The 18,677-nt window shown below is 44.7% G+C and overlaps 1 protein-coding gene across 1 annotated transcript in view; it reads right to left on the bottom strand.

Moving 5' to 3' along the window:
• Adgrv1 (adhesion G protein-coupled receptor V1) overlaps positions 1-18,677 on the bottom strand; it is a 469,943-nt gene that overhangs the window by 57,137 nt on the left and 394,129 nt on the right. The window contains exon 84 of the mRNA XM_051172399.1: positions 17,520-17,677. Within this exon, the coding sequence (XP_051028356.1) occupies positions 17,520-17,677 (158 nt within the window). The remainder of the gene's footprint in view (positions 1-17,519; positions 17,678-18,677) is intronic.

Genomic DNA, 18,677 nt, shown 5'->3' with positions numbered 1-18,677 from the left:
TTCCCCAGTGTCTCGAGGGCTACTGTGAACCCAAACCCCAAGGCTTTGCTAACAGCTGACTCGGGGCGGGCTCGCAGAGATGTTTAAGGACAGCTCAGTGTCAAGCCTGCTTTGAGGGTGATTTATATGGACTGAAAAAAAAAATGGTGAAAGCCTACAATTATGGTCTGGCTTTGCAGAAGCTGTATGTAATTTTCAATTTGCAGGCTGTAATTTTGAATCTAGGGAGAATAACCAAGTTATATTAGACAGACCCACGTCAGTCTTGCAAAAACTGTTATTAGAGTAATTCGAGTTGAACCAATTGGACTTCAGAGTTGCCAGATCCTGTTCTGCTGTGTGGGTGGAGGTGTCGCTTATGTCTGGGATTCTTAAGGAAAGGTGAAACATATTGCTTCCTTCCCGTGATACAAAAACTGTCCTGGAAGGACGGGAAGGGAATCATTTGAGTTCACAGCTGACAGCAATTATCTACAAATGCTTTGCCAAATAAAAATGACAAGTTTTTTTTTTTTTTAGATGATTAGAGTTCTAAAACACACAGGGACTCATGGAAGTAGCAGTTGAAGACCGGTTTAGCCTAGTTCACTGACGTCACCATATACTCTGCCGTTAAAGAGCTTGAGACACTCCTTTCTAAAGGGGCTGGGGCACGGGCAGCGCTTTGTCACACACAGCAGTGAGACCAGCAGAAATGTAGACTACGTCTTCATTTTGAATCCTACTAGATGGCCTTATAATATTTAGAAGTTAAGGCATAGCTAAGCATCCGCTAGGAACCATTTACATGCAGTTTGGTTATGCATCACTGAACAGTCACGAGGACTTAACAGGCTCAAAGTCAGCGCCAGAGTCTTGACTTAAATAACAAAACATCTCACAAGAATTAACACTAATGGTAGTTCTGTGTGTTCAAGAAACTATGTCCGTGGCTTGTCACGTATGTCTGTCCCTAGAAGTGTTTTCTGATAGAGGCTCAGTCTAGGTAACTGCCAGTTCTCCTTAAAACTTATTTGTCCTTTAACTTGGTGCTTTAGCCAGCCTACTGGAAAATGCAATTTAAACTTGTATCTATCTTTTTAAAACTTCCACTGCTTCATCTCAGGGATCTGCCCGCCTTTACCTGAGTGTTGAGAAGGAAGGTTGGGATCACCCCCACCCCGTGTCTAGTTCAGTGTGATTGTTTACACTTCTCCTACTTGCTATCAGATTACAGGAGGCGGGGGTTGCCTCGCCTTAGAAATAATGCTGCATTGCTCAAGGTTTGGGTGTATTACTTTCTCTTGTTAAATAACTCTGTCCGTAAATGCAGAAAAGTGAACATCACACCCACACACAGAGCTGTTCTCAGGAACGTACAACCGACCACAAGGCAGTTTGGTCCCTGTGTTACATAAAGGCTTGCCACTGTCCGATACACAATACACACAGGTGACAAGGAGAGAACTAATGCCTATTGCTCATTCTTACTAGCAATCTCAGATAATAAAAAAAAGGAAACTGAGCTGGCCATGGTGGCGCATGCCTTTAATCCTAGCACTTGGGAGGCAGGGGCAGGTGGATCATTGTGAGTTCGAGGCCAGCCTGGTCTACAAAGTGAGTTCAGAACAGCCAAGGCTGTACAGAGAAACCTTGTCTTGAAAAACCAAAACCAAAACCAAAACCAAAAAAAAAAAAAAAAAGAAAAAAGAAAAAAGAGGAAACTGTTGTTTTGAGAGAAAAAAAGATATTCCCAAATTGAACCCCATGTATATGATTTAATGGGAAGAAAATGATTAAAGCAAAACAAAATTATAAATCACTGGGCATGGTGGCACAGGCCTCTAATCTCAGCACTGGGAGGCAGAGACGGGCAGAATCTCTATGAGTTCCTAGCCAACCTGGTCTACAAAGTGAGTTCCAGGACAGCCAGCCTACAAAGTGAGACCCTGTCTCAAAACAGAGAAACAAAATCTTGGGGTGGGAGAGATGGTACAGTGGTTAAGGACACTGGTAACTTTTCAAGAGGATTTAGATTCTAGCACCCATGTGATAGCTAATGCCTACCCGTGATTGCAGCCCAGAGGACCTAGTGCACTCTCTGGCTTTCGCAGGCGCAAGGCATGAACGTGGCACACAGACATACATGCAGGCAAAATACTTGTGCATACAAAAATGAAAACCAACTAACCTACATAAACATAAACAAAGAGAACGACAAACAACAAAACCCCTAACAAACACCTGCTTTGACCATGTTTATGTATTACATAGTAAATAAATAAACACAGTGACCTGCATCCAATGGTTGATTATTAAACATCTGTTCCTCTGTACGTCAATGTCATATGTAATCATTTATTTCTTTATTTTGAGATTTTAATCCTAGCATCCCTTTCCCCCCCCCTCTTGAAATTTTCATGTGAATTTCAAATTATGGCTAGTTTGGTCCATGGGTATGTGGTACTACTTGGGGTTGTAAAGCAGATGCTACTGTTTGGTTTATTCTCAAAGCAGTGATTCCTGTGTGTGTGTGTGTGTGTGTGTGTGTGTGTGTGTGTGTGTGTGTGCGCGCGCGCGCGCGCTTTTATGTGAACATGCACACACAGGTGCTTGGTTCCAGCTGAGTCAGGAAAGCATTTGTGAAAAAGTCAGTTTATCTTCAGTCCTGGTGAGCTTAAAGGAATAAGAGCAACGTAAAGGAAGGAGGACGTGTGTAAGTCCGAGTCCATTGCTCCTTTGGCTGCAGTTAAAATCCACAGAAGCGAGTGATGAAAAGACTCTCACAGCAGAGGGCCAGCAACACAGAATGAGTTTCCTCAACTAGAGAGAACCATTGAACACTTCTGGAAAAAAAAAAAAAAAAAAAAGAGGCATCCCATGACTGAAAGAGAGCTTGATCTCTCTCAGGAAGTAAACAGGCTGATGGGGCAGGAGCCGGACCAAGGCCATTCCATTAGTGACCATGGTGGCAGTCTAAGTGGGTGACTGCGAAGGCCCAAGGCAAGGGATTGGCAAACAGCATCTCCCCCCGCCCCCGTGTAAGAAAAGGGGAGGGGAAAAGACACAGCACAGGGACAGGATTGCAGCGGTATCCCTAAATCAGAAGGCAAAGGTGGACAGTGGGACCCCCATCACTAAGGACGAACTCAGTAAGTCTACACATTCATGAGAGCAGGGTTCCAGAAGCATGCAGGGTTCTGATAATCGGCAGTGATCTGTGTGGCCACACTACAGAGGGAGAGAAATTACACAGGTGTCTTGGACACAAACACATACAAAAAGGAAACCCAAACAACGCCGAGTTCAGAAGCACTGAGCAAGGCAGATGAAGGCAGATGAGGCTTTTGCACACTTCTTGAAGGAAGTGTGGGAACCAGCAAAACTGATGCAGCATATATCCTAAAACCATGTGCGTGCCTATAACCGGAAACAGAGCAGGATGGAGTTGGTTTAAAAATGACTAGCTACCATGGTATTTTTGAGAACCATATTGAGTTTTTGCCAAATGAAAAATGCATCCAGAAAAAAAAAAAAATGACTAGCTACCATGGTATTTAAAAATGACTAGCTACCATGGTATGGAAAGCAGAGGCAGTCCTTAGAGAACGTATGCGCTTCGGAGTTCCATCACAAGGAAGAACCATTAGCAGGGAGTGAGTAGGAAAATGAAAACATCACCAACACAAGGGACGGGTTTTCTGGGGCAGGGGTGTGGCTAGCTCTCAGGACTGACTTAAGTGGGAGAGTTTAAGGATGGGCAGATGAGAGAGAAGCTGGTGGTGGCTTGGTGTGCAAGGGCATGGGCAATGAATGAGTCACCCTCATGGCATAGCCGTGAACAGAAGGTGATGAGTAAACCTGCCGGAGGAGCTTGTTCTCGAAGGGAGGGGGAGACACACAGCGGTAACTTGATAAGACAGCAACCTTATGAGTAATCTCTTCAGGGCAGGGTAAAAGTGAGGTACATCTTTAGGTTGTGGGTAAGGCCCAGAGAACTGAGATTTAAGCTGTGAGCCATCTGTGGAAAATTAAGCCAAACCAGTTCCAAGAGAAGGAAAAACAGATGACAAATACAAATGGTAGGACCGGCTTTCTGGAGAACTAGCTACTTAGGTAAGAGGGGAGGGACACGAGAATAAGAGACAATAAAGAATGATGACCAGATGAAGTAAGAAAAGCTGGGGGCGATAGCATCATGTTGGCTTTACTTTCTTGTATAGACAGAACGAATTAAATGCAACACCCAAGGGCAGTAGGCTCTGGTTCAAGATTACGTGAGAACCAATTAAAGATAATCCAAAGATTTCTGGGAAGCAGCTATGGCCCAGTTAAGGTTGCTTAGAATAAATTAGTATCCATTACAGAGTACCACTAATTGGCTGATAATTATTTTCTGTATTATTTCATTATTCTATTATTTTTATTTAATTGTTTTCTTTTTTATTGGTGCTCTGCATTACTTTCTGTTATTAAATAACTATCTCTGTAAATGTAGAAAATGAACATCACACCCACATACAGAGCTACTCTCCAGAACTTAAAACTTGACCACAAGGCAGTCTGGTCCTGTGCTATAGAAAGGCTAGCCATTGTCCACTAATCACGGAGTGTGGTGGTGCATGCCTTTACTCCCAGCACTGGGGAGGCCAAGGCATGTGGAGCTCTGGGAGTCCCTGGCCAAAATAAAGAGTAAAAAAGAGCACCGTATGGCCTAGACTGGACTGGCAGATGACCAAACTACTTAAAGAGGAAGGTGAGGAAATCAAAGGAACAGATGCAAATATTCTTGTCCAACTACAGGTTCCAGATTGGACTCTGAGAGGACAGTGAAAGGTCCAGGGAAGAGAAGGTCACCCTGACAGTCACCAGCAAACGAGAATAAGCCACAGTAGCAGCAGTAGATACAGAGGCAGTGCCCCGTGACATGTGGGAGGGAACCTGTGACAAGGACGGAGGGCGATCCTGAAGGCAGGCATGTGGAGGGGGAGGGGTGGTGGCGAATTCAGGGCTCTGAGAACAGGAACCATTTGAAGGCAGAGCTGCAGTGTCCTGGTACGTGAGAAGGAAAGACACTTCAGCTTCCTGGTAAGTGGAAAAGTGGTCTTGTGCAGCTGGGCTAGAGGACAGGGCTGCTTCTCGACGCATTTCCTTTAGAGTGGGGCCACTGAAAGAGTGGGCTGCTTTTATCTCAGTCAAGTTCACTCCACCAACAATGTGTTGTTAAAAAAAAAAAAATACCATTTTCCTATTTGATTTTCTACTACAGTGTGAAAACTAGAAAGCATGATCTCTAGAGCACAGGCACTGTGCCTCCAATTGCTCATTGCCAAGATTATTTATGCTCAGTTTCTGCTTCTTTTTTCTTTTCTTTTCTATTCTTTTCTATTCTATTCTATTCTATTCCATTCTATTCTATTCTACTTCTTTCTTCTATTACTAAAGTAATAACAATCCTGCTGTATTCGTAGATCTTCTCTTTAATATTTTATTACTCAATCAGTTTAAAGTGTATTTTGAAGACTATTTATATAAAAAGCAATGTTAACACTGAATTACGAGCAGGAGGGATTTGAAATCATAATAATGGCAGTAAAAAGTGCATGGAAAAAGTTACAATGGAATCTGCAACTAGGAGCCTGGCAGAGCTGTGCACGAAAGGACCGCAGTAGAGTAGGCAGCGGAGCTCCATCACCGTGTCAGAATACCAACAGCCCAAGGTAAACAGGCTCGAAACCCTCAGAGCCCTACTGTCTAGTTGAGCTTTATATACATTCATTGGCAACCGTGTAGCCGCTAATTCTGGACAGACATATTTTAAAAATGAGAGATTGTCTTTTCCCTTGCCAGCAGTTGGATGGAAGATCCCGTCATCCACTGAAAACCGCTTCCAGATCAAAGCAGTAAACAGGAATAACTGTTTTATAGAGTTTTCCAAGGATCAGAAAGCAGTGAGTCACTGGTAACTTTTAAAAGATAAGTGAAGGAGGATTTGAAGAAGAATCCTTCTAAAAAGTTGAATATGCCACCAGGAAATTTGAAATTAAAAAAGAAAAAAAAAATTTTTTTTTTTTTTTTTTTTTTTATTAAATTGGAAGTGAGCAAGAAGGAAATACATCGGAAAGCCAGTAAGTACATTATGAACAGCAGGGCGTGTTCCATTGGTTCTCTGGTCAAACGTGATGTGGCATGACAAAGGCACACCCATGTCACTGAGAGGTGGCATCCACACCGAGACTTACCTTCAGCCACAGACACTGGTTTCTACTGTGTGCCCCACAGACTACACCTTCCACTAAACCCCACACCAAAGCCTCATAAAGGGGGACAGCAAAGTGTAAATCAGTTCCAGGACTGGTAGCTCAGCGCTAGAGGCACTTGGACACGCTTGACAACCTGTTTGATACTCAGATATCATATGGTGACAGGAGAGAACCAATTCCCAAGACTTGCTCTCTAAGCTCTACACACACCCTGGCAGAGGTACATGTGTTAGGACAATACCCTGCCCCATGAAAACAAAACAACAGCTGCATCTGTTTTCTGCTCTCCATCCTCTTCTGAAACCACCATGAATGAGCTCAGAAAGCAAGAGTGAGCTTAGCTGTCTTAGATCCAGACTTACTAAATGTTACACCACTTTTACACAACAGCAAGGCTCTATGTATGGCTCAGGTGTGTGTCACAACAGCAAGGCTCAGGTGTGTGAAGTTCATTGAGAAAGTGGGAGGGATTTCCTTTAATTCTAAAATCTGAGGATTGCGACCATTCTATGATTTTTAATGGCACGACCAATTTGGATTTCAGAATGCTTTGACATAGGATAGAGATAAATATGAACCAAGGAACGCAAGTCTTCAAGACAGTGGCAAGAGTCCTGACTGTGAGATGATGGGAGAAACGATCCAGATGCCATGGATGGAAGTGTGTCTTCCAGCCCTCAAATTCACATGGGGTAAGCCTGACTCCCAGCTTGGCGTAACCTAGAGACGAGTCTCCAGGAGGTAACTAGGTCAGTTGGTGGAGCTCCCGCAATGGGGTTAATGACTTGGAGGAGACAGGAGGGACATCTTTGTCTCTTCTGCGAGTGCATAGCGAGATCTGAGCAGGAACATGACCTGGGGGTCCAAGTCGGCTTCATCACGGACTGTGAGAAACACTTTTCTGATCCCTAGATCTACAGCCCATGACGTCCTCCATGGTGGCCATAGCACAATTCCCTGGGCACAATGACGAGGAAAGGAAGGGAAGTGAATCTCTGAGAGATGTTTATAATGTGTGCCAAAGAAAGGATCTTGTAGTGTTATGCCATTTACACACTGGATGGTACCAAACTAATAAGAAGAGACAACAGGGGCTGGAGAGACGGCTCAGAGGTTAAGAGCACTGTCTGCTCTTCCAGAGGTCCTGGGTTCAATTCCCAGCAACCACATGGTGGCTCACAACCATCTGTAATGTGATCTGGTGTTCTCTTCTGGTGTGCATAAAGACAGTGTACTCATATACATAAAATAAATAATTCTTAAAAAAAAAGAAGAGACAACAAATGTCAAGCTCATAGGAAGGTTATTAAACACTTACAGATGTTGGCAGTTTATCAATCAAGCAATGCCACAAAAGAGAGAAATAGCACAACAGCTGCATCAGCTAGGAGAACAGAAAGGGCAACCGGGTGTTTCAGTCATAGGAATAGAGGGCGAGGCCTTTGTTATAAATGAAAAACGAAGAAGCAGATGCTAAAATAGTTTTCCATCCAGGATGCCTTCAAGTTCTTTCTGAGGAACAATTTCTAATGATTATTTTTATGGACATCTTCTAAAATTAAGTTTTTTTGTTTTGTTTTTGTTTTTTGTTTGTTTTTTGTTTGGCTTTTGGAGACAGAGCTTCTCTGCGCAGCCCTGGCTGTCCTGGACTCTCTTTGTAGACCAGGCTGGCCTCGAACTCACAGAGATCTGCCTACCTCTGCCTTCCGAGTGTGCCAAGTTTACGGATTGGGGTCATCAGTGCAAGTTTCGATAACAAAATGCTAAAGGGTCCGTATAGGTGCTGGCAGCCGTGGTGGCTCTGAGGGGCTTGTACGTCACCTGTGGTTTCCAGGCCAACGCCGTGACATAGCCCTTTTGTCTGTGTAGAGCTTTTCCCCAGTCTTGTGTCACCTGGCTTTTCCTGTCAGACTGTGGAATTGACAGTATTGGTTTGATGTAATCACTGAAACAAAAGTTGTCTCCGCTCATAACTTCTCCGCATGGTGCCTGGCTTCTGATGGACGTCAATGGTAAGGCAGATGACAAGAATGCTGGCTAGGAAGTATCGAGGACCTCAGAAACTCATACCTGTCATTTTATAGGCAGGCGCAGTCTATTCTTGCATGTTTTATGAAATCTGCTTAACTAAAAGATTCCTTTTTTTTTTTTTTAATTTTGTTATCTGATCATGAGAGCTACCTTTATCCGCAACCAGTGAGTAAATGAGAGTGGGTAAGGGACAAAAAGAGCCTGAGTTCGAGACATTCAGGAACAAGCTGAGTGGGTGCGGAATGGGGAGGAAATCTGGGAAGAGTTGTGGGTGGACTAAACACTTCCTGTGAAGCTCTCAAAACACTAACAAAACTCACTTAATTGGTTAATAAAAGGATATTCAAGAACTGGGAGGTCTAGAAAGATCCATTGCCTTCACAGCCTCCTTTCTTCTTTGGCTACATGTATAAATCAAGGGTTTGGGCAGAATTTTAAGCTTCTCACTCTTGGAAATTTTTTATTTTGTAATTTTCATCGGGAGGTGCAAAAGCATTGGGAATTCGTGAGATTATTGTTCTAGGAGATTTTGCTTGTTTGTTTATGGTGCTGGGATTAAACCCGGGAGTTGTGGCTGTCTAGCATTCTATAGCTAAGATATAGTCCAATCTTGTTCTATACTTGAGGTATAACCCAGCCCTGTTCTATAGCTGAGGTATAGCCCAAGCCTGTTCTATAGCTGAGGTATAGCCCAAGCTTGTTCTATAGCTGAGGTATAGCCCAAGCTTGTTCTATAGCTGAGGTATAGCCCAAGCTTGTTCTATAGCTGAGGTATAGCCCAGCCTGTTCTATAGCTGAGGTATAGCCCAAGCCTGTTCTATAGCTGAGGTATAGCCCAAGCCTGTTCTATAGCTGAGGTATAGCCCAGGCCTGTTCTATAGCTGAGGTATAGCCCAGGCCTGTTCTATAGCTGAGGTATAGCCCAGTCCTGTTCTATAGCTGAGGTATAGCCCAGTCCTGTTCTATAGCTGAGGTATAGCACAGGCCTGTTCTATAGCTGAGATATAGCCCAGGCCTGTTCTATAGCTGAGGTATAGCCCAGTCCTGTTCTATAGCTGAGGTATAGCCCAGTTCTGTTCTATAGCTGAGATATAGCCCAGGCCTGTTCCATAGCTGAGGTATAGCCCAGGCCTGTTCTAGGAGTTTTTAGAGATTAATATCAAATCCCAGGAGCAAAATACCAAACAAACAAACAAGGAAGGAAGCATTAGCTGCATGTCATCATATTCTGGGTTCAAAGATTTCTGACTTGACTCTCCGAAGACTGAGGTCATCGAGAAGGAACATCCGTGTTTCCTGAAACACATGGGGTTTTCCCCACTACTTCTAACAGGATGTGGGAAAGCTGAGCTGAGCTTGCAAAGACTCAAGTGAGAGAGATGGTCACTGTGCGGTGAAGAGCTCTGGGCTTTCCTTAGGTCTGTAGGCATGCTTTGTGCTTTTGTTTGCTTTTCAGCAGTAAAACTGGGAGGAGACTGCAAAAAAGCATTTGTTGTCAAGCCCTTGTAAAACCTGCTGTGTTGGTCACTCTGGCTTCCAGGCGAGCACACAGGTTCTACTCTAGGTAAGATAGAATTCCCTTTGCTTTAGTGTAAACTACACTGCTTGAGTTTAAAAAAAAAAAAAAAAAAATCAGATGGTAGGTTTGTAATTCTACTCATAAACCATGAATGTTTCTGCAAGCAAAACTGAAAATGACAGCAGCACATAATGCTGTAACATGACACATAAGGGAGAAAAAATGCATAATGAGAAACGCGAGGCTTCTTGATCCAGATGCTGCCGCTACCTGTAACAAAGCGGCACAACCCTAGTCACTCCAAACGGTTGTTTCCCACAGTGCTGCAGCTGCCCTTGGTAGGTTTTCTGGTCTGTGCGGCTGGATGCTACAAAATGGCTCCTCTACTCACATATCCAGAACCAGGGCTCAGAAGACCCCCCAATTCGCAACACCAAACCCCTACCCGATGGGTAAACATGTCTCTCTACCTGGCTGCTCCCCGTTGGCTAGCTTCGTCTTTCTAACAGTGTGGGCATCTCAGGACAACATACGTGGTGACTGGTTTCCAAGATAAAGACAGTTAAAAGTGCTAGTCCTCTGACAAACTGGACCCATTGGAAGCTAGCATCGCTTCCAGGAGATCTGTGTAAGCAAGGCCCAAGCCAACCCAGACTTAGGGAGTGGAAGAAGAGTCTGCTCCCTGATGCGAAAAGGAGCAACCATATCCAAGAGGGACGCAAGTCAGCCATCTTGGACATGTCAACATGGAGACTGTTTCATTTCTCAGGAGCTGGTTTTGTTTTGTTTTGTCTTGCTTTTTCCTCTCTTTTAAATTTCAGGGATTTTCTTGGAACTCTATTTGAATTTTTTTTTAATGTTAGTAATAAAAGTCATTTAAATTTAAGATGTGATAAACTGTCTTACATTCATCACACATTTTCAGTGATTTCCACCACGGTCGTGGAAGCTTATCTTACCTATTACTGTTTACTCCCAGGATAAAGCGAATGAGACTAACAAGGGCTAGAAGCATTCTGCCATAATGATGCTCCCATTCAAGAGAAGTGGCCTTTCCCATACCAGAGAGTTCTAGAACAGCTCAACTGGGCATGGCCAGCGGGATCAAGCCTCCTCTCCCACCCAAGTATAGCCTGGCCATGCTTAGCCCCTGTCAGGTAGGTTCAGGGTGGAGTGAGCCTACACTCCAGCCTCCTTTCCAGTTCTGTGTATACATACTGAAATCTATGTGGGGATTTTTATAACAAAAGGACTTTGTAATCGCCCACTTCCTCTTTTCATTTCATTTAATTTTCTTTTCCTGGTCCATGAATCTTTCGCCACCTAAGAACTGCATGATGAATCAGAACGGAGTCAGCAGTTTCTAAAATAAGTCGGAGAGGAGAGAGAGCACCTTACTGTTGCCCGAGATCAAAACCAAACCTGAAAATTATAGGCTTTGTTTGAAATGCCATTTGAGACACTGAAATGTGGCTTAATATACCTGTGTGAGTCATTCTCGCAGCACATCTACCCCGGCGAAGGGAGGAGGAAGCTAGTGAGAGAGCCACTGACCTTCAGAGTCCGGTTCCCACAGGTCAGCTATGGGGCCCCCAGGCCATGCTGTTAGGCTATCCCAGGCCAGCTCAGCAGGAAAGGTACAGAAAATGGCTCTCTACAGTCCAGTTACCGGTGTATATCACTTCCTGAGTGCCCTCCCCCACCCCGCTTTCCCAACTTGAAATTAAGGAAATGTCAGAAGCAAAAAAGTCACTCCAAGTGCAAGAGGCACAGATTCTCACTGATATTGTACTCAGTGAGGGACAAACACTTGTTGTTGGGGAAGTTGCTCCTTTTGTCAGGCACATATGTTCTGTGAAGGGAGTGATTTGGAGAACCTTCTACAGACTATGGAAGATTCTAGGCCAAATGACATGACGTAACCCCTCAGCTATTTGGTATGTCTGATGCTAGTCTTAACTGTATCTGCTCAACTGTTCTGACTCAGGGAAACCTAATGAAACGCTAAGCTGTCTGAGCGACTTTAGGAGGAAGTATTGTCCTTCCCTGCTTAGACCTGCAGTGGGCTATGCTGGGCCTCCTTGCACAGTGTTTAGACCACACTCTGGCATCCAGTGTCCAGGAGGGTATGAACGGACCAGCTGGCCAGAGAAAGAGGAGAGAGTGCCCGTGTGTGCTGTCTTTAAACTTAGAGCTTTTTTCCCCAGCAAACCACATTTGTTTACACTATAGACTCTCAAGTCCCAAGTAGGACTTGTCTACTTACAGTAAGAGGACAGACAGGCTATCAGAAGCAAAGGGAAGTTACTAACGATCCAGGTTTCCAAAATACAGACAGACATGTTCAAATATCCTTAGTATTTTGATAGTGCTCTCAGCATGCCCCTCGACTCTTACAAATAGATTGGCTTGGAGTGGATTTATTCCGATTCCAGAAAATTCTAAAGCTTTATTTCTTCAAATTGTGCTGTTTATATTCCCTCAATTTCTTGCTTCTGTTGGTAAATCTGTTCTTATATCTTTTAGTCTTGTTTCCGTGTTTTCTCTTTTTCTTATATTTCTTGAGCCAGCTATGCACTCTCTGCTACATTTAGTTTATCTCCATGTTCACATAGTTAACATTTTTGACATTATATTTTCTTTGTTATTATTTCTGAAATTATGTCATATTTTCATCTTTCTTTCTTTCTTCCCCCCCCACCCCCCATCCTTCCTACCTGCCTGCCTGCTGTCTTTCTTTTTTGAAATAGGGTTTCTTTGTGTAGCCCTGGCTGTCCTGGGCTCACTTTGTAGACCAGGCTGGGTTTGAACTCACAGAGTTCTGCCCTCTGCCTCCCGAGAACTGGGATTAAAGGTATATGCCCCCCCCTTTGTCTCTCCTCTCTCTGTCTCTGTCTCTCAGTTAATTACTTCCATGAATATGCTATCTTTCACATCAGAAGATGCAGGTACTGAATAAGTTATTTTCTGTAGGGTGCCTACTCTTAGGACTTAACTTTGCCCAACAGATGTGAGTTGGTTATTAAAAACAAACAAACAAACAAAAACAAACAAACCCATATTTGAAAACAGGCCAACCTGGCCATGGTGGTGCATGCCTTTAATCCCAACTCTGGGGAGGCAGAGGCAAGAGGATCTATGTGAGTTCGAGGCAAGCATGGCCTTCAAAGTGCTTCCAAGACAGGCAGGGCTGTTACATAGAGAAACCCTGGAGAGAGAGAGAGAGAGAGAGAGAGAGAGAGAGAGAGAGAGAGAGAGAGAGAGAGAGAGAGAGAGAGAGAGAGAGAGAGAGAGAGAGAGAGAAAGAGAGAGAGATTTTGGAAAACATATTTTCCGGATTTGATAGTTAACTACAGTCACCGTAGGGTCAAGCGAGTCTCTTTCTGCAAACATATCCAAGAGGAATGTAGATCCCCATCAATGCCAAGGCCGACAACACTTGTGTTCACACATGTATTGTTTACATTGGCCCCAAAGAGAAAGCCATCCAAATGCCCCTCAGCTGATGGAAAAAGTCCTTTCTGTGGACTGTTGTTTGGTGGTAGAAAGGTCCTGGCTATAATAAAAGGTCTGTGCAACCATGTTGATGGACTTTGAGACCATTGTGCTAAGTTAAGAAGCCAGACACGCAAAACCACATGTTCTAGGACCCTGCTGTGTGAAACTCTCAGAGCAGACATCAAGACAGAGATGGACGGAAGGCAGTTTCCTGGTTACCTGGTGCTCAGGAGATTGGAGAATGGGGAGTGATGACTGACGAGTATGAGGCTTCTTATGGGCCAATGGAAATATCCTAAAGTTAGACTACAGTGCAGTTCCACAGCTATGTAAACACGTTAACTCTCTGCAAACTGGAGAGTTTAAGCCGAGAACCTTTACGGTATATAAACTGCATCTCCATAAACCTTTCCAGAGTAAACAGACGAAGCGGAGAAGCAATTTGCTGAGTGGCTTGCAGGGGCCTTATATGGTCTTTACTGCTTCCTATGTTTTAGAGTCCTTAACTAAGTCATTGCAAATCTCTTACAGACCTCTACATTGGATCACATTCATGGATTAAATTCATCCTTTGTTCCGCCTTAAGGTCTATGCTTGTCAGTTTTCCTTCTGTTTCAGATTGCAATTAATGCTAAGTAGAAAACGCTTGTTTCCTTCTTTATTTGTTCTTTCTCAACCTTTACCATGAGAATGGTTCTGTTGTTGCCCCCCACCCCCACCCCCACCCCAACCACTCCTGTGGCTTTCCCAGCACTCTGGGCACATTTTGATGTCTTGGTTCTTTCGTTTCCATGGTGACATTACAGCTACGCAGATATAGTCTCTAACTCTGAAGAGGTTGGCCCTGGGATTTAATGCAATATGATTGTTTTGTTGGGTTGGCATAGTCATTAAATCAAAGCTGAAGCTCCTGCGGAGGCTCTCCCAGGCTTCTGCCACAAATGACCCATTGTCTGGCTCTTCCTGCCACGGGTTAGACTCTTATAGGTCCCACTCTGCCACCAGAGCAGACGGCAGCTCGCAGCCATATATTTTGGTCTCAGGAAAGACTACCTTTTTGTCTCAGATCACCATTTTGTGCTTCTACTCTGTTTCTGATGCACAGAGACATAGTCATCCTATTTTAATATTCTTTTGTTACTGTTATGTTTAGTTACTATCTATATTTAAGCATGGTAGAAAGGTGAAACATTAATTGACAGTGCCACTTTAATTGGATATTTTAAAGGTCAGTGCAATCCAAATTTAAAAAGAGAACTCGAGCAAAGTACTAAATGGTCCTGATTAGAGTAGGAAAAAAAGAATTTCCCCCCCTAGAAAATTTGGATTTGCAGTACACGAAGCACGTTGAGCGGAGTCACAGTAGGTTTTAAATGAGCATGACGGTAGATGATCCGAGCATGGTTCTGAGAACCACAGAAGGGAAGGATGGGGAAAAAGAGTGTTAATTATACATTTTTAATGGAATATGGACAAACAGATCAATAAGATAAATCATCTAATTCCACTTTTGATGATGTAGCAGTGCCTATTCTTGTGATATATTTCATAGGGTACCCTTTTACTACAACTTGAGGATTTAGAGTACCTCCATAATTATTCATTCAGTCAGTCACTTAAGGATAGCAACCATGTTCTTGCTATCCAGTGAGTGCTCTGAAAGACCCCAGAGACACAGAAATGAACCATGAATAATCCCTGTCCTCAAGGGATGATCTCTATAAAGTTAGCCACACAAAGCTAAACACGCCACAGACCCATTCTGCGACAAGGACTGCGGTAACTCCAGGAATGAGGGCATTCCGGGAACTGAGAAGGAAGGACTCCTGCTCGCAGTGATGGTGCTGACGCAATACCAGGGCCTCACAGATATGCTGGGATGCTCAGGGATCCCGGGGTCCTACAAGGGAATGGGGTGACACTGGGAGCAATCGACATGTGTTCACACCACGGCAAGCTGGATGTAGGGATATTTTAGGAGTTCGTACAGATGTTGGGAGTGTGATAAAGCCCATCTACCTCTTTCTCTCATTCACTCAGAAGTCCCTATCTCATTTAATAGGGTTCCTTACAGGGCAAAGATGCCTCTTTCAGCCAACTTTAGGACAGAGCAAGATCTACAGTGTCAGAGTGTCAGACAAGCAGTAACTAATTTATGGGTGAGTGGTGGGTTATGAGGACTGTTGTAGGCTACAGAGATGGGACTTTTGTTTGTTTTAGGCACTGAGAAAACTCAAAGCTGGAGAGTGAAAATAGTCACTTCACAGTTTTGAACTATAGGCGACTACGTTATTGAGGAGGACGGGGGGTGGGGGGGTGGGGTGGGGGAGATGGTGGAGGGGAAGATGTAAAGAACCCAGGTATGAGGCAGTAAGTAATCCAACTAGATTATCATCAGAAACCCCATAAATGTTTTGCATTAGGAAGGCTCAATAAAGCAATGTTACTGTATTTCCCAGCAGAGGTACCCTAGTTGAGATACAACAGTGGTGGCTCATCTACCGTCATGCTCAATACGTGAGAGCTCTGTGTTCTAATAACCAGGGTTACTAGATGGTGCTGGAACAAGTCCAGGAAGTGTGAGGGAGACTTAGGTCTTTGAAGGGTTAGCTGACTTTGTTATGCCTTCATATCATTACCATTGATAAGATGGATACACTGGTGGTTTTTTTCTCTTTCTCCCTGTTTCTCTCTCCTTGACTTTGTCTGTCTGTCTGTCTCTCTCTCCAGGGTCTCTACATAGCCCTGGGTGGCCTGGAACTCAATATGTTGACCAGGCTGGCCTTAAACTCAAAGACATCTACCTGGCTTTGCCTCCCAAGTGCTAGGTTAAAGGCATGTGCCGCCATACCTAACAATTACTGGCACTTTTACTTTGTGACTAAACAAAAAAAATTATTCAAGACCAAAAAAAAAAAAAAAAAAAAGACTTTCCCTTTAAAACATAATGGACATTTTACTACAATGAATCATGTTGAGTAAAAACATTCTAGGAACTAAGAAAAATTAGTACTCTTACATCAATATTACCTTTCTATTGATGAATTTAAGGCTACTCATGGTCACAAATACGTCTATGTATAAATTATTACGCCAAAAAAGAGATGGAAGAAGAGACAGGAAGGTTCCAAGACCCCACAGCTACCAGGAGAACACCATGAGAGTTCTGCTCATCAGCCGTACAAAATGCTTTTGCTGCCTGAAAAACTTAGGGGCCAAGAAAGGTCTCTCATGTCACACACATCTTTTAAGTGACATCTACTAAGCCCTTGACAATGTATTAGACACAACTTCAGGGACTTCCTGGATGGTACCTGCTTAAAATCTGACAAGTACCTGAAACGTGATTAATTCTCTAAGATGGCTCCTCACTGGACATTAGATTTGTAGAAAAGAAAAGACGACCAGCCCAAGAGATGCCCTTCCCAGTTCATAAGTCTCCCCATTCCTCGGGTACTCACACAGTGTAAGTGACATTTTCTGTCCATAGGTGTGTGTGTGTGTGTGTGTGTGTGTGTGTGTGTGTGTGTGTGTGTGTGTATTATAGATATTGTTCCTAGTTAAGGAAATTCCTAGGAAACTTTCTGGACAACAAAGAGGAGTCCAATCATACAAATCTGTGCTGAGCATGATTCAAAGGGAAAAAATGAGCCACAGTGCGAGCCAGTTTGAGCTGGAAAGATTTGCACTGTTAAGTAAGCCAACATGTGTAGCCACTTATGAAGCTGTCTGATTACACATGTTTTTAAGACGTCTGTCAGCACGATCAGAAAGAAGGCCACATGCAAAATCCAGTGCTCCCAAGCCCCACAGAGGTTCGCGTGACGCTGAGGTCTCTGAATCCAGGAAGTGAAGTGAGTTCACAGGCTGACTGCAGGTTGTTATTGCTTAAGTTGGGGAAAGCCTGGAAAGTCCTTCCCGAAGCCAGTGACTCACTGGCCTGGACGGGGACACCTTAAGGGAAACTGGAAACAGCAGTAAAATCCACAGGCCCTGAGGGAGGAAAGCTGCCAGGAAGTTCCAAGCAGAAGGCAGCAGATAGCTTAGCTTAGTTCAAGGCCGAGCTAAGTGCTGAAATCTGAACCTAGTTTCATCCTCTTATTTCATTTAAAAACAAGGTAAAACAACAAAAATGCCAAACAAACAAAAATCAAAAACAAAAAACCCCCATGGCATTAACCCCTTGGAGAAATTTTCATCTCTAAAATGCAAAAACAGTTCCTTCCAACCTGCTGCGTTTGTTCGTCCTCTGAAGACGTCGTCATAGCCTTTCCACTGCGGCTTCAGCTGGTAGGCATGAATGAACACCACGAACACCACCACGAGGCACATCAGAGGGACGAGAGCAGCCGTGAACAGAGCAGCGTAGATGTTTGGAATGAAGCATCTGAAAGAGAAGAAACAAGCAGGAACTCAGACAGGCACAACATCAAGATTCATCCATCCCTCTCTTCCTTCCTCCCTCCCTCCCTCCCTCCCTCCCTCCCTCCATCCATCCTTCAGTCTCTCCCTCCCTCCCTCCTTCCATCCCTCCCTCCACCCATTTCTCCCTCCTTCCCTCCATCCATCTTTCCCTCCCTCCCTCCCTCCATCCATCCATCCTTCAGTCCCTCCCTCCCTCCACCCATCTCTCCCTCCCTCCCTCCATCCATCCATCCACCTTTCAGTCCCTCCCTCCCTCCCTCTCTCCCTCCATCCATCCATCCATCTCTCCCTCCCTCCCTCCATCCATCTCTCCCTCCCTCCCTCCCTCTCTCCCTCCCTCCATCCATCCATCTCTCCCTCCCTCCCTCCTCTCTCCCTCCATCCATCTCTCCCTCCCTCCATCCATCCACCCATCTCTCCCTCCCTCCCTTCCTCCCTCCCTCCTTCCATCCTTCAGTCCCTCCCTCCATCTTTCCCTCCCTCCCTCCCTCCCTCCCTCCCTCCCTCCATCCTTCAGTCCCTCCCTCCCTCCACCCATCTCTCCCTCCCTCCCTCCCTCTCTCCCTCCCTCCCTCCCTCCATCCATCCACCTTTCAGTCCCTTCCTCCCTCCCTCCCTCCCTCCTTCCCTCCCTCCCTCTCTCCATCCATCCATCCTTCAGTCCCTCCCTCCATCCATTCATCTCTTCCTCCCTCCCTCCATCCTTCAGTCCCTCCCTCTATCCATCTCTCCCTCCCTCCGTCCCTCCCTCCATCTATCCTTCAGTCCCTTCCTCCATCCATCCATCTCTTCCTCCCTCCCTCCCTCCCTCCCTCCCTCCATCCTTCAGTCCCTCCCTCCCTCTATCCACATCTCCCTCCCTCCCTCCCTCCCTCCATCCTTCAGTCCCTCCCTCCGCCTATCCATATCTCCCTCCCTCCCTCCCTCCATCCATCCTTCAGTCCCTCCCTCCCTCCATCCAT

The sequence above is a fragment of the Acomys russatus genome, chromosome 30 (genome assembly GCF_903995435.1).
Source record: "Acomys russatus chromosome 30, mAcoRus1.1, whole genome shotgun sequence".
In the NCBI taxonomy this organism is placed as follows: domain Eukaryota; kingdom Metazoa; phylum Chordata; class Mammalia; order Rodentia; family Muridae; genus Acomys; species Acomys russatus.
Note: the sequence above shows the minus strand (reverse complement) of the source record. Positions and strands in the feature narration are given on the sequence as shown.